We start from the raw sequence: 14,695 nt of genomic DNA on the forward strand, positions 1-14,695 counted from the left end.
GTATAAAGCAACAGCGTCGTGGGTCAGTGGTCTCAGTGTTGGTCTACCAAGCGGGCGAGCCGTGTTTAAAACTCCCTCTTGACATTTATTTATCTAATTTTCACAACGTTATAAATTGTCCGTCCGGTCATTGAAATGTTTGTTCTACATCCATTCTCCGCAAGCCAGCTGCCGGTGTGTGGAGGAGGGTATCTTGAGTACCTCTATCGGTTCTCCCTTCTATTCCAGTCTCATATTGTTCGTGGAAATAAAGATTGTCGGTATGCCTCTGTGTGGGCTCTAATCTGTCTCATCTGTCTGATTTTATCCTCATGGTATCTACGCGAGAAATACGTAGGAGGGAGCAATATACTGCTTGACTCTTCGGTGCAGGTATGGTCTCGAAACTTCAACAACAGCCCGTACCGAGCTACTGAGCGTCTCTCTTGCATCTCTTGCAGAGTCTTCCACTGGAGATTATCTATCATCTCTGTAACGCTTTCGCGATTACTAAATGATCCTGTAACGAAGCGCGCTGCTCTCCGTTGGATCTTCTCTATTTCTATCAACCCTATCTGGTACGGACCCCACACCAGTTAACAGTATTCAAGCAGTGGGCAAACAAGTGTACTGTAACCTACTCCCTTTGTTTTCGGACTGCATTTCCTTAGGATTCTTCCAATGAATGTCAGTCTGCCATCTGCTTTACCGACGATTAATTTTATATGGTCATTCCATTTTAAATCACTCCCAGTGCCAACTCCCAGATAATTTATGGAATTAACTGCTTCCAGTTGCTGACCTGCTATATTGTAGCTAAATGATGAAGGATCTTTCTTTCTGTGTATTCGCAGCACATTACACTTGTCTACATTGAGATTCAATTGCCATTCCCTGCACCATGCGTCACTTCGTTGCAGATTCTCCTGCATTTCAGTACAATTTTCCATTGTTACAACCTCTCGATATACTACAGCATCATCCGCAAAAAGCGTCAGTGAACTTCCGATGTTATCCACAAGGTCATTTATATATATTGTGAATAGCAACGGTCCTACGACACTCCCCTGCGGCACACCTGAAATCACTCTTACTTCGGAAGGCTTCTCTCCATTCAGAATGACATGCTGCTTTCTGTTATCTAGGAACTCTTCAATCCAATCACACAAATGGTCTAATAGTCCATATGCTCTTACTTTGTTCATTATACGTATGAGGGGAACGCCGCGCGGGATTAGCCAAGCGGTCTGTGGCGCTGCTGTCATGGATTGTGCGGCTGGTCCCGGCGGAGGTTCGAGCCCTCCCTCGGACATGGGTGTGTGTGTTTGACCTTAGGATAATTTAGGTTATGTAGTGTGTAAGCTTAGGGACTGATGACCTTAGCGGTTAAGTACCATAAGATTTCACACACATTTGAACACTGACTGTGGGGAACTGTATCAAACGCCTTGCGGAAGTCAAGAAACACGGCATCTACCTGGGAACCCGTGTCTATGGCCATCTGAGTCTCGTGGACGAATAGTGCTAGCTGCGTTTCACACGATCTTTTTCGAAACCCATGCTGATTCCTACAGATTAGATTTCTAGTCTCCAGAAAAGTCATTATACTCGAACATAATACGTGTTCCAAAATTCTACAACTGATCGACGTTAGAGATATAAGTCTATAGTTCTGCAGATCTGTTCGACGTCCCTTCTTGAAAACGGGAATGACCTGTGCCCTTTTTCAATCTTTTGGAACGCTACGCTCTTCTAGAGACCTACGGTGCACCGCTGCAAGAAGGGGGGCAAACTCCTTCGCGTATTCTGTGTAAAATCGAACTGGTGTCCCAGCAGGTCCAGCGGCCTTTCTTCTTCTGAGCAATTTTAATTTGGTAAGTGTTCTGTTTTTGTAGTCTTGGCAGTTGTCGTACTATACATTGGTTATAGAATATGAGCCATGTGGTAATAATACGTTACCATGGCAAGTAAATGTAATGAATAATGAGAGCAGGCGAGATACCACACAGACGTCTCAGAGAAACGAAAGCAACAAATAAACTGGTGTGAACTATGTTACAACGAAGGAATTCAAGAGGCAAGACCTCAAAAACGAAACGCGACTTCAAAAACGTTAAAAACATATGTTTTGACAGAGCATAGAGGAACTGTGTGATTGTGAACCTCTTGTGTTTATTTGTTGCAGCTTGTGTGACAAACCATTATGTTTTCATCATTTCCTTAGCAGTGATCACATTCATATTCGTACGAACACCTATATCGGGCAAAGAGGCAAATTTCACACTTAACAGGCGTACAAATTAGGTGCGTCGGTAAGATATTCCTATCATATGACACACGTGCAGACACTAATGCCGTATGTGACACACCAGACGTGTTTTCCTGTGGAGGATACGGTTGACTTTTCGCCTTGTTAACAACCGTTTGCGGCTCCCATTCGAAAGCCACTTTCTTTCGGCTGCTAACAGAGTAGTTTTGCAGAACCAACTTTCATTATAGGTCCCTACGTTATATCTCGCTGTTGCAAACGAACGTTACCCCGCGACAGACACAAATTTGAATAAAGCAAAAAAAAAAAAAAAAAAAAAAAAGTTTGTGGATGGTTTCAACACGGCTCGCCCGCTTTGCACTCCAACACGGCAACCACATTTTTCGTTTTTGAATCTCATTTTGTTCGCAATCGTTCGTTGATCTTGTTCCGGGCGGACGTCCCATGACACCCGTTCAAGTTCATAGTTGATGCATCCACTCAGTTTTTTTTTTTGTTTTTTAATTATAGATGGCAGCTACACTTCCTGTTCTTGAACCTTTCTCTGTTTCGATTTTGCTCATCTTTTTCTTACTCTAATACACCGTCTTCCTGTTTTCATGCTTGATTCGTGTTTAGCTTTTGACGGTATGTCCACTGAGCCCTCTTACCACTAGATCTGGTGGAAGGGCAAGGGGGGTCGGGCTGCGATGGGCAGTTTCCCTTGTGAGTAGAAAAATAGTAATTGTAGGCAGGGTGACATACCATTTGTAACTCCTTGTATTGTTTGTTATGCAGCGATGTCTCAGGGTATTATCTCCTGTGCCAATTCAGCTATTTAAAGTGAATTATGAGTATTTTGAGTAAAAGCGAGCAATGTTAATGCGATATAAAATAAATAATCACATATCTCGTTGAGACCTCTTAAAAGATGGTGGTGTACTTATACTCGCATCCCAGTTCACTTACTCTTTGGTGGTATATGTTGCTAAATAAACCTTACCGTCCTTGCCTAAACAAAAATGCAGGAAATCACGTTCCCATCAGAGCATTATCTTTTCTACCCCATTGTTTCAGACAACCTCTTTCTTTATCCCATTTTCAGTGGCAGGAAGCTAAGTTTGAAACTATTTGCCGCACTACATCACAAAACTGAATAACATCTTCAGTTTCAAAAAATAGATGATCTTTCTATTAAGACAACATCGTCTGTCTTTGTTTTTGCATGCGCCGTTTACCACATTATAACAAAATGTCCAAGTTCCTCTCAAAACCCTCTTTTCTCAAAGTCCTTAGGTGGTGCAGTCTATCTAAAATTTTCTCTTAGAACTCGCTATATCATGATAACCCACTTAATACACCCACAAAATATTTTTTTATTTTTATCGTCACTTTAATTATTACTTTATTATTGCCAGTAACTATTATTGTTGTTATAATTGCTATCATTTATTAGTCAGTACTGTTGTTCCAGATTATCTTAGACATATCCAAATCATGGTTCAAATCGTCTTTTTAATTCTATTACGTCCGTTATTACCACTATTTATAATTATTATAATTATTTAAGTGACAGTGATGTAAAAATTATTATGTTCATTAAAGCGTGGTTCACTCTAAGGGTGGGCCGAATTAGCTTCAATAAATAAATAAATAAGATTAATAGAGGCTGGAAACACTTAGAAAAATGTTTTACCCTCCAACAAAATTATTTGATTTTTGCCACTGGCGTCAATGTTGTAAAAACGTTTCATTTTTACTGTGGGGATCATTATTTGGTAAGTGTCAATGTGACAAAGTAGATGCTCGTATTAAGAGTGGAGATGCAGTAAAATGCAGCTTATTAATGAATATGAGGAACCTACAGCTGTTTTAGTACCTTAAATGTAACCTTCATAAGAACGAATAACATTGAAGACGTTAACGGCCGTCAATTATCAGTACAGTTGGTATCAAATTATCATCTCTGATATCGTATCTATTGTTGTGTCCACGTTGTTCAAGGCTCTCCTTCATGATGTAATGTACGGAACACGAAAAGTCAATAATTGAAAGTGGCGTCATGCAAGGTCGTCCACATGAATTTGTAGGAGGTGGGAGGCTGGACCTGGCGTTACTTTTTTGTTTAATATTTTGGAAGAAGAAAGGCGACTTGTAAGTAGCTATAAAAGAGTTGCGGTTTTGACCCGGTCAAAAACTAGGTGAATACCGACTTTTAAATCATTTTCTTGAAAGAGAAACACCTGACTAGAATACATTTTTCATTTCCCTTAGAACTGGGAGGAGGGAGAGTGGTGTTGGGTTCCCAGTCGCCGTCGGGTATGGGTGGCCTTTGAGCCTTGCCGCGCGGTATTATCCGAGCGGTGTAGGGCGCTGCAGTCTTGGACTGTGCGGCTCGTCGCAGCGGAGGTTCGAGTCCTCCCGCGGGCGTGGATGTGTGTGTTTTTCCTTAGGATAATTTAGGTTAAGTAGTGTGTAAGCTTAGGGACTGATGACCTTAGCAGTTAAGTCCCATAGGATTTCACAAACATTTGAACATTTTTTTGTCTATATTGGCAATCGAGGTAACAGATGACCTGTAATGATTAATTAATGAAAAATGAAGTGCTTAAGCTCTCGCCGCTCACACAGAAAGTTGCGACCTGCTTGAAACTTGCTTTCTGCTGCTCACTGTCCTGGGTGTTACGTGCAGGCAGGAAACTGATGATTTGCTTCCCCACGCGGCGTGCGCTGCCACACGGGACGCCTGTTTCTTGCGCGCGCGCTGTCGAGTTTAGCGCCCACGCCATTTGCTCAACGTCGGCGCCAATCTGCCTCCTGCGAGATGAGAAAGAGCGCAGAAGCGCTGTCCGCGGCGCTGCCGAGTCGGCTCCTAACGGGAGGCGAAAGGTCCGCCGCGGCGGGGCGTTTGTCAAAACGCCGAGGGGTCAGCCGTGTGTGGGCGGGCCGCGCCGCGCCGCGCCGCTCCTGCAACATGCACCGGGGACGGCGGGCCGCGAACTGCAGACCCCTGGGACGCGGGGCCCGCCACGTCGGCGAAGGCGTCCCCAGACGCGCTCACACCTGCCAGGAACACGTAAAGCGACAGTCTACAACTGTCTGTGCAGGGTGAGTCATGAGGCATGATTAACAGTGAAAACAGATGTAGGTGAAATTATACGATATTACAAACCACACCGAAGAGCCAAAGAAACTGGTACACCTGCCTAATATCGTGTACGGTCCCCGCGAGCACCCAGAAATGCTGCAACACGATGTGGCATGGACTCGACTAATGTATGAAGAAGTACTGGAGGATACTGATACCACGGATCCTACAGGGCTGTCCATAAACCCGTAACAGAACAACGGGGCGGAGATCTTTTCTGAACAGCATGTTACAAGTTATCCCGATATGCTTAATAATGTTCATGTCTGCTGAGTTTGGTGGCCAGCGGTGCTGTCTAAACTCAGAGTTCCTGGAGCCACTCTGTAACAATTATGGACGTGTAGGGTGTCGCATTGTCCTGCTGGGATTGCCCAAGTCCGTCGGAATGCATAATGGACATGAATGGATGCAGGTGATCTCACAGGATGCTTACGCACGTGTCACCTTTCACCGTCCGCATGTAGATGTATCATTGATCCCATATCACTCCAAGTGCACACACACCAGACCATTACAGAGCCTCCACCATCCTGAACAGTCCGCTGCTAACGTCCAAGGGCCATGGCTCAAAAAATGGTTCAAATGGCTCTAAGCACAAATGGACTTAACATCTGAGGTCATCAGTCCCCTAGACTTAGAACTACTTAAACCTAACTAAGGACAGCACACACATCCGTGACCGAGGCAGAATTCGAACCTGCGACAGTAGCAGCAGCGCGGTTCCCGACTGAAGTGCCTAGAACCGCTCTGCCACAGCGGCTTCATGAGGTTGTCTCCATACCCGTACACGTCCATCCGATCGATACAGTTTGAAACGAGACTCGTCCGACCAGGCAACATGTTTCCAGTCGTCAACAGTCCAATGTCGGTTGTCGGTGTTGACGGGCTAAGCTGAGACCTACAGCTTTGTGTCGTGCAGTCATCAAGGGTACACGGGTGGACGCTCGGCTTCGAAAGCCCATATCGATGATGTTTCGTTGAATGGTTCGCTCTTGTTGATGGCCAGGCATTGAAATCTGCAGCAAATTCTGGAATGATTGGACTTCTGTCATGTTGAATGATTCTCTTCAGTCGTCGTTGGTCCCGTTCTTGCGGGACTTTTTCCCGGCACCAGCGATGTCGGAGATTTGATGTTTACTGGATTTCTGATATTCACGGTACACTCGTGAAATGGTCGTACGGGAAAATCCCATTTCATCGCTACGTCGGAGATCCTGTGTCCCATCGCTCGTTCGCCGACTGTAACAGCACGTTAAAACTCATACAGATCTTGATAAGCTACCATTGTAGCAGCAGTATCCGATCTAACAACTGCGCCAGACACTTGTTGTCGTATACAGGCGCTGAAGACCGCAGCGCCGTATTCTACCTGTTTACATGTCTCTGTATTTGAATACACGTGCCTATACCAGATTTTTTTGGCGCTTCGGTGTATATTGCTCTAGTAACCTTTTTCTCCGGATTTTTATACAGCTAATTTCATTAAACTACGTCTGAATTTCAATTCAGGACCTAAGACTTTTCAATGGGATAAATCTCGCGCACATGTAGATCTACATCTACTACTCCGCAAGCACCCTTATGGTGTGTGGCGGAGAGTACTTTGTGTGCCACAGTCAGTGCCCCACCCCACCCGTCTCCCCGCGTCACTTTTGCAAGTGCTGCTCATAACGAAAGATTTTTTCTAATAATCCTCCGTTTGAGAGCGAATCTCGGTAATTTTACCTTCACACTATTGGCAGATTCTCGTAAGGAAGTTCTCAGACGAATTTTCAACACTATACAACACAGTGATGCACGAGCTTTGTATTGTGGCGTCTGCCGCTGGAGTTGGATGACCGTCTCCATTACGCTTCGCACTTATTAATCGAATCCTGTCACGAAACTCCTTGCTCTTCTTTGAAACTTTTCTATTTGCTCTATCGGTATTACTTACTACGTCTCCCACACTAATTAACAATATTCAAATATTGGTCAACAAATGTTTTGTGTGCTACTTCCCTTGTAGGTGGACTACTCTTTCTGAGGTTACTGCCAATCAAACATAGTCTCGGATCTGGCTTTCCTACAATTAGTTTTGTGTGGCCGTTCTGTAAAATAGTCTCAAGTATTTAACAGATGTGACTGCCTTCAGTGCTTCTTAGGCAAGCCTATAATCTAATGGCTCTTTCCGTTTATTTATGTACAATATGCTACATTTCCTTATGCTGAGAGTCGGCTGACAATCCGTGCATGGCGCATCTCTCAGCTGCAAGTCTTCCTGCATTTCGCTACAATTTTCTAGCGTTATCTCTCTCTATTCAACAGCGTCATCTGCGAATGGCTTCAGGGAACTTCCGATGATATTCATTGGGTTATTTGCATACATTGTGGAAGCGCTAGTCCTACAGTACTCCCTTGGGATACGCAAGAAGTTGCATTAAAATCTGTTAATCTCTTTCCTTTAAAAATGTCGTGCTGTGTACTGTTTGCTCCGAACTCTTCAATCCACTCTCGAAGTTGATCCGATATTCTGGTTCAAATGGTTCAAATGGCTCTGAGCACTATGGGACTCAACTTCTGAGGTCATTAGTCCCCTAGAACTTAGAACTAGTTAAACCTAACTAACCTAAGGACATCACAAACATCCATGCCCGAGGCAGGATTCGAACCTGCGACCGTAGCGGTCTTGCGGTTCCAGACTGCAGTGCCTTTAACCGCACGGCCACTTCGGCCGGCGATCCGATATTCTGCACGCTTGTAATTCGTTCTTCAGGCGGCAGTACGGAGCTGTATCGAATGCCTTGCAGAAGTCACGGCATCAACCTGGGCGCGTGTATCCACTGCTTTCTGATTCTCGTGAGCGAACAGAGCGAGCTGCTTTGTTTGCGGAATCCATGTTGATTTCTGCGTGCTGTATCGACGGCAGCTTCGCCCACCGCATCGAGCCAGGCGCTCCCCGCTCATAGTTCCGCCAGAGACAGGGAGAGAGAGGGAGGGAGGGAGGGAGGGAGGGAGGGAGGGAGGGAGGGAGAGAGAGAGAGAGAGAGAGAGAGTGGGAAAAAAACAGCACTTTTTAAACCTCTCGCCTCCCTGGAGAGGTGGCGCCCCGCATGTACTCAAAGCAAAACCACATCACCTTACTGCCTGAGATTCTGACTGGCTGGTGCGTCTTTTTGAACAAATGGTTCAAATGGCTCTCATAACTATGGGACAACACCTGAGGTCATCAGTCCTCTAGAACCTAAGGACATCACACACATCCATGCCCGAGGCAGAATTCGGGCCTGCGACTGTAGCGGTCGCGCGGTTCCAGACTGAAGCGCCTAGAACCGGACGCCCACAACGTCCGGCCTTTTTGAACAGCCACAGGATGAGTTTTTCCACCGTGCATAAACTATAGGGATTGATCGATGAGAGGATACGGTACAAAAAAGGTCTAATGAACTTATGTCCGGCAATGCATGGTTTCCAAGCTAGAGACCATTTTTCAGTCATATTCTTACAGAGACTGCGGTCCAATACGCGCTGTACCCTGTACTGCCTGGTACTGACACGGCGGTCGCCTTGCACTGTGTTAATCACAGTTTCGTCCAACTCTGGTGTCCGAACATTTCGGCTACGCCCTTCATGATTCCCTGCTTCTAGAAACGAGCCAGTCACAGACAAACGGCGAAACACTGTTGCAAACACTGAACACTGTCGTTGTTGTCGTCAGGGATAGGTCTCCTAATACAAGCTTGCTGCCCGCCGGCCATTGCCATTTGCCTTTCCGTGATTAAACATCATGTCGGCAAGCTTTCGATTCGAATACGGAACCACTGTGTACAACGCTGTATCACATCCATTACAAGGTGAGTCAGCAAGAGAAGTGAATCGGACACAACATTACCAACTACACTGCTGGCCACCGTAAATGCAACACCAAGAAAGACAAGAGGTAGCACAACAAGATTTATTTTGTAGATAACATGTTGACCAAGTATCAAATGATTACGTTTACAGACGTCTGTGACATGTGGTTCCTGCCAGAATCAGTAGCCAGAGTAGCCGCCATGGTTGAGATCACCGCTGCCACACGTCTCGGCACTGAGTCAAAGAGACATTGGATGTGTTCCTGGGGTACAGCAGCCCAAGCAGCTTCCACACGTTGCCAAAGATCATCTGGTGTGGCAGCTGGGGATGTAATCTGGGTCACTCGTTGAGCAACCATGGACCACATGTTTTCTATCGGCGAAAGATCCGGAGAGCGAGCCGGCCAGGGAAGCAATTCAATCTGGTAATTGACGAAGAACCTTTGGACAATGCGTGCCACGTGTGGTCGCGCATTATCCTGTTGAAATATGGCTGTGGCCGAGCCCTGAGGGTAAGGAAGGACAACTGGCTCCAGCACCTCGGATATGTAGCGCCGGCTATTTAAAGTACTGGCAATGCATACTAGAGGCGTGCGAGAGTAATATCCAATGCCGCCCCATACCATAATACCCGGTGCAAGACCAGTGTGGCGGTGCATAATGCAGCTGTCCAGCATCCTCTCTCCACGGTGTCTCCACACTCGAATCCGACCATCGTAGTGCTGCAGACAGAAGCGTGCCTCGTCAGTAAAGACAACGTCATTCCATTCTGCCGTCCACATCCGTCTGTCATCACACCATTGGCGACGGAGACGTCTGTGGTTCTGCGTCAATTGTAGACGAAGCAATGGACGTCTTGCGGACAGACCACTCTGCTGTAAACGGCGTCGAATGGTATGCGCAGACACTGGATGATGCGTTACAGACGCAATGTGCTGTGCTATGGTTCGGGATGTCTCTGAGCGATCCGTCACTGCCATGCGCACAATTTGCCTATCAGCACGTGCAGTGGTACACCGAGGTGAATGCGATCGACCATGTCGGCCCGTCGTACCCTCCTGCATCCAACGGTCACATATCCGCATTACAGTTGTTTGGTTTCGTCCAACACGACTAGCGATTTCTCTGTATGATAATCCACAATCTCGGTAAGCCACTATCCTTCCTCTGTCGAACTCGGATACTTGATCAAAAGATGTTCGCTGTTGTCTACGAGGCATAACTGATCGTCTTGTGAAACAACCACAAGGTAAACACACGTGCCGAACGTACACTCATCGAAATCGCCAAGCCTTAAATGGCGCTATGAGGTGGCGCCACAGGCGCGCGTGATGTGCGTCTGCGCTGAAATTCTAATCAGTTGCATATCTCATCGCTGCAAACCCATGGTGTAAATTTCACTTGATTCGGATGCTTCCTTCAGGGTGTTGCATTTACGGTGGCCAGCAGTGTACTATGGCAGGAGAGGGCACTAGGGCATGACGCATGACGCCTAACTGTGGCTGCATGGTACTGCGCGTATTAGACCACACTGTCTAACAACGTATGATCGAATAAATGGTCTCTAGCATAACCATGCATTTCCGGACATAAGTTCATTAGACCTTTTTTTGTTACGTGTCTTCTTATCAATCAATACCTACAGTTTGCGCACAGTCTAAAAAAATCACTCTCTGTAAGACTATCAGCATCCGAGGCTATTTGGATATATCCACAACATTGCACGACTATATAAACTTATGTATGACTAATTAATTAAATGTACGTAGTGTAAATAAACTTATTAATGTGTTACCTTTTTGAAAACTTGTGGTTGTTTTTATTGGCCATCTCCACTATCTAAACAGCACTATGGAGGAGATTTCTGGTCTCCAGAAATTTCATAATACTCGAGCGTAATTCGTTCTAAAATTGTACAACAGATTAATGTCAGCGACATACTTGTAGGCCTGCTGCTGTGTGCGTATGTTCGGCGACCCTTATCGGAACGGAAATGATCTGCTCATTTTTCCAGTCGGGAGGAGTGCTTCGTTCCCCCAGCGATCTAGGGTAGATAGGTAGCTGTTAGAGGAAGGGCAAGTTACATCTCTATGCAGTATCGTATAGGTATCCCATTAGTTCGTCTCGCCTTTCCTGTATGGAGCAATTTTAGTTGTTTTTCTATGTCGTGCACACGCGTTTCGATATCTATCGTTTTCACTTTCGTGTGACGATTCAAAGGAGGAAATGCAGTACTTTCTTCCTTACTGACGCAATTTCGGAATAAGGAAATTAGAAATTCAGCCTTCTCTCTATATCCTGTGTTTCGATGGCATTATGGTGGCAGTACGTCTCGACACACATCATCTCATACATCGACGTAAAAAAAATCCCATCACCAAGAAGGTGTTATGCGACATAAACGAAACTTGGTAGTCTTGTTTCTGGATCTGGTAGACGATGTCTGTTCAAATTTCGCGCCAGCAGCATAAGAATGGCGCTAGCAGCGCCACTATGAAGACGCAAGTCAGGTTTGTTTTAAATACACGCTTTAACGGTCTTGAGCGTTAAGTTACCGTTAAGATTGGACGCGGTGAGTTGATGTTTGGAATGCCTTTAAGGCGACAAATACGCCATTATCAACAGCTCTCCGAAATTTGAACGAAGGCGTGTATTAGGGCTTGAGATGCTAGATGTTTCTTTTGCGACATTGCAGATGAACTTGGCAGGAATGTAGCCACTTTATTTGATTTCTAGCAGCCGTGGTCACGGGAAAGTACGGTCGCAAGGAGACCTGACTCTGGATGGAAACCGTCGTGATTACAATCTGAGCAGCAGTTTGCAACACATACAACGAACTGTTACAAATATGTTACTTCAAGGACAACTCCGAGCCAGATGCCCTTGAAACGTCCCTTTTCAATAATAGTACACTACTGTGCTTTAACTGACACACAATATTTTTAGCGCAACGCAATCTGACTTTAAATAATCTCTACAAGAGAATGGCCCTGACTAAAATTAACCTGTACTTTTCACAAATCACTTACCTCACAAAAATCTTGGTTACTCTCACTACTGCAATAAAGCTAGCGCCACTACTGCCAGCTAAATAAAAGATTCAAACTATGGAAGGCACTAACTACTGATAGGGATAGTTAGCAAATGAAAGATATTAATAGAGAACAAACAATGTATTTACCTATATATATATATATATATATATATATATATATATATATATATATATATATCAGTTCAAGACAAATTTCAAAACTCTGCCATCTCTCTCCCCACATCCACCACTGCTGGCGGCTCACCTCCAACTGCGCAACGCTACGCGCTGTTCACAGCCAGCTGCCTAACACTACAATGGCGAGTATTACAACAATGCAAAGCAGCCACAGACTGCACACAGCACAGCCAGTGATTTTCATACAGAGGTGGCGTTACCAATAAAAAACCTAAACAGCCTACTTACATAGCCCCCATGCTCCCCACAAAAAAATTTTACAAATTTTTTTGGGCACTGGCCAATACATATTTGTTAAAATTTTTCATAATCGTAATTACAATAACAAAGAAATCAAATGCACACACTTATTGATACAATGTTGGTCAAAAGCTAAAATTTTCTCACAGTCCATAAAGACAGTCCTGATCATTCATCACATTGCAGTGTTTTTCCCAAAGTCTGAGCAGTAAAAGAAAATGCACACGGAAGTAGTGGATTTCCATGCAGTCTTGAAGAAGTAGCGTTGTCCTTCCAACGGAAAGACAGTGCTGACTCTTGACATGCTGACAGGTAATGGGCCACAACAGAGCAAACCCACAGCAGAGTCATTCGAAGTTTTGAAGAATATCGTTTGGTAGGTCATCACAGAGCAGACCCACTGTAGTCCTGGTAGAGATTACGGTATTTGTGGGCCACCAGAGGTGCAGACCCACTGCAGTCCTTGTAGAAATAATGGTACTGGTGAGTCATCAAAGGTGTAGACCCACTGTAGTCCTTGTAGAATTAATGGTATTGGTGGGTCATCAAAGATGCAGACCCACTGTAGTCCTTGTAGAGATGGCCAGCAGCCATCTGTTGTAACTATGCAGGTGCACAATCACCATTGAAGAGTCTTGCGGATAATAGAGCAATTCCATAACCACCACTTGTGCACTCACAAAGTTTTTGAATTGTCCTGAGAACCAGCAATGCTGTTAACCAGTCCCTTGCTGAATTATTAACACACATGCAAACACTAACAGTCCCTACTTCTCACATATTGTCCATATACTATGACCAATAGAAACGTGTGCAGTGAAATGTAACTTACAAGTTAATAATATGATGAACTGGTGACAAGTACAATTTTATAACATAAGAACACAATAACAAAGGTACAAAACACATCATTCAAGAACATAACAATACAGATAACATTTGTAGTACAGGCTTTACAACAGAATAGAAATAAACATATACATCAATGTTATAGGAATTTTGACATAAGTACATACATAAAAGATCAGAATAATTATTGAAACATCGACTTCACACATGAGCATTAAAACAAAACAGAATAAATAATGTCTAAACGTCTTTACAAAGAAAATAACATATTATTAATGCAAATTATATTTGAGGATAACAGTATTCCTCATCATAGTGAATGTAGCTTAGTATTAGAAGAGAAAAAAAATTCTATGAAACAGTACACAGAGACAGGAAGAAAACAAATACACATGGGTACACAAACACATAGTGGGATAACACAAGGAAAGGACAGGGTTTCTTTTACTGCAGTATTTTGCAAACAAAACTTTCTTTACTTCTCGGAGATCTCCCTTCGTTCCTCATTATTTCCAAAAAGTCCTATCAATACCTGCTTTCTCTACTCTGTTCGTATTTCTTTCAAAATAATTACGGATCATTGTACAATACTCATTTTGGCCCAAAACGTTTTCATATACCTTCAACGCATTTCTTTCCGTTCATCACAACTAGTTTCTTATATAGTCTACCCCCTCTTAAGCTAACTTAAATCTACTGAGCTCAGATGCTAAACTAAGGGACGAGGCAATGCACTAGCACAAAACAATTAACACAAACATCAATGACAAAAAATTTAAATAGGCAAAGCAATTGCAATATTACAACTAATATAAGGCACTGAGCAGCAAACAAGAAAAATAAATCAGTAGTAAACTGGCTTAAAAGAATAATACAAAGTGAAATTTAGTAGCACTATGCATGGCAAACAGCAGCAGCAAATGCTATAATTAATACCTAAGCATGGCAAAGATCAAGCAGAAAAAATATTACACTAAAGACAACAACGCAGATAAGGGAAATGTATATTCACATCTTAATATCTATGTCATTAAAGTGGTGCACCACAACAACTTATTGTAAAAAAAATATTACCATATACTTGAAAAGAATATTATGTATGCATTTACTGTTACTAGTCCCTTCTTATTGTTCTTTCCTTTCCAAGTGCTCCTTTTTTGAAGAAT

General features: G+C 43.9%; 1 protein-coding gene across 1 annotated transcript in view; it reads right to left on the reverse strand.

Moving 5' to 3' along the window:
* Positions 1-5,138: 5,138 nt before the first annotated feature.
* LOC126263532 (translation initiation factor IF-2-like) overlaps positions 5,139-14,695 on the reverse strand; it is a 125,262-nt gene continuing 115,705 nt past the window's right edge. Inside the window, exon 4 of the mRNA XM_049960625.1 lies at positions 5,139-5,290. Coding sequence (XP_049816582.1) covers positions 5,139-5,290 — 152 coding nt within the window. The remainder of the gene's footprint in view (positions 5,291-14,695) is intronic.

This window comes from Schistocerca nitens, chromosome 6 (genome assembly GCF_023898315.1).
Source record: "Schistocerca nitens isolate TAMUIC-IGC-003100 chromosome 6, iqSchNite1.1, whole genome shotgun sequence".
Classification (NCBI taxonomy): Eukaryota; Metazoa; Arthropoda; class Insecta; order Orthoptera; family Acrididae; genus Schistocerca; species Schistocerca nitens.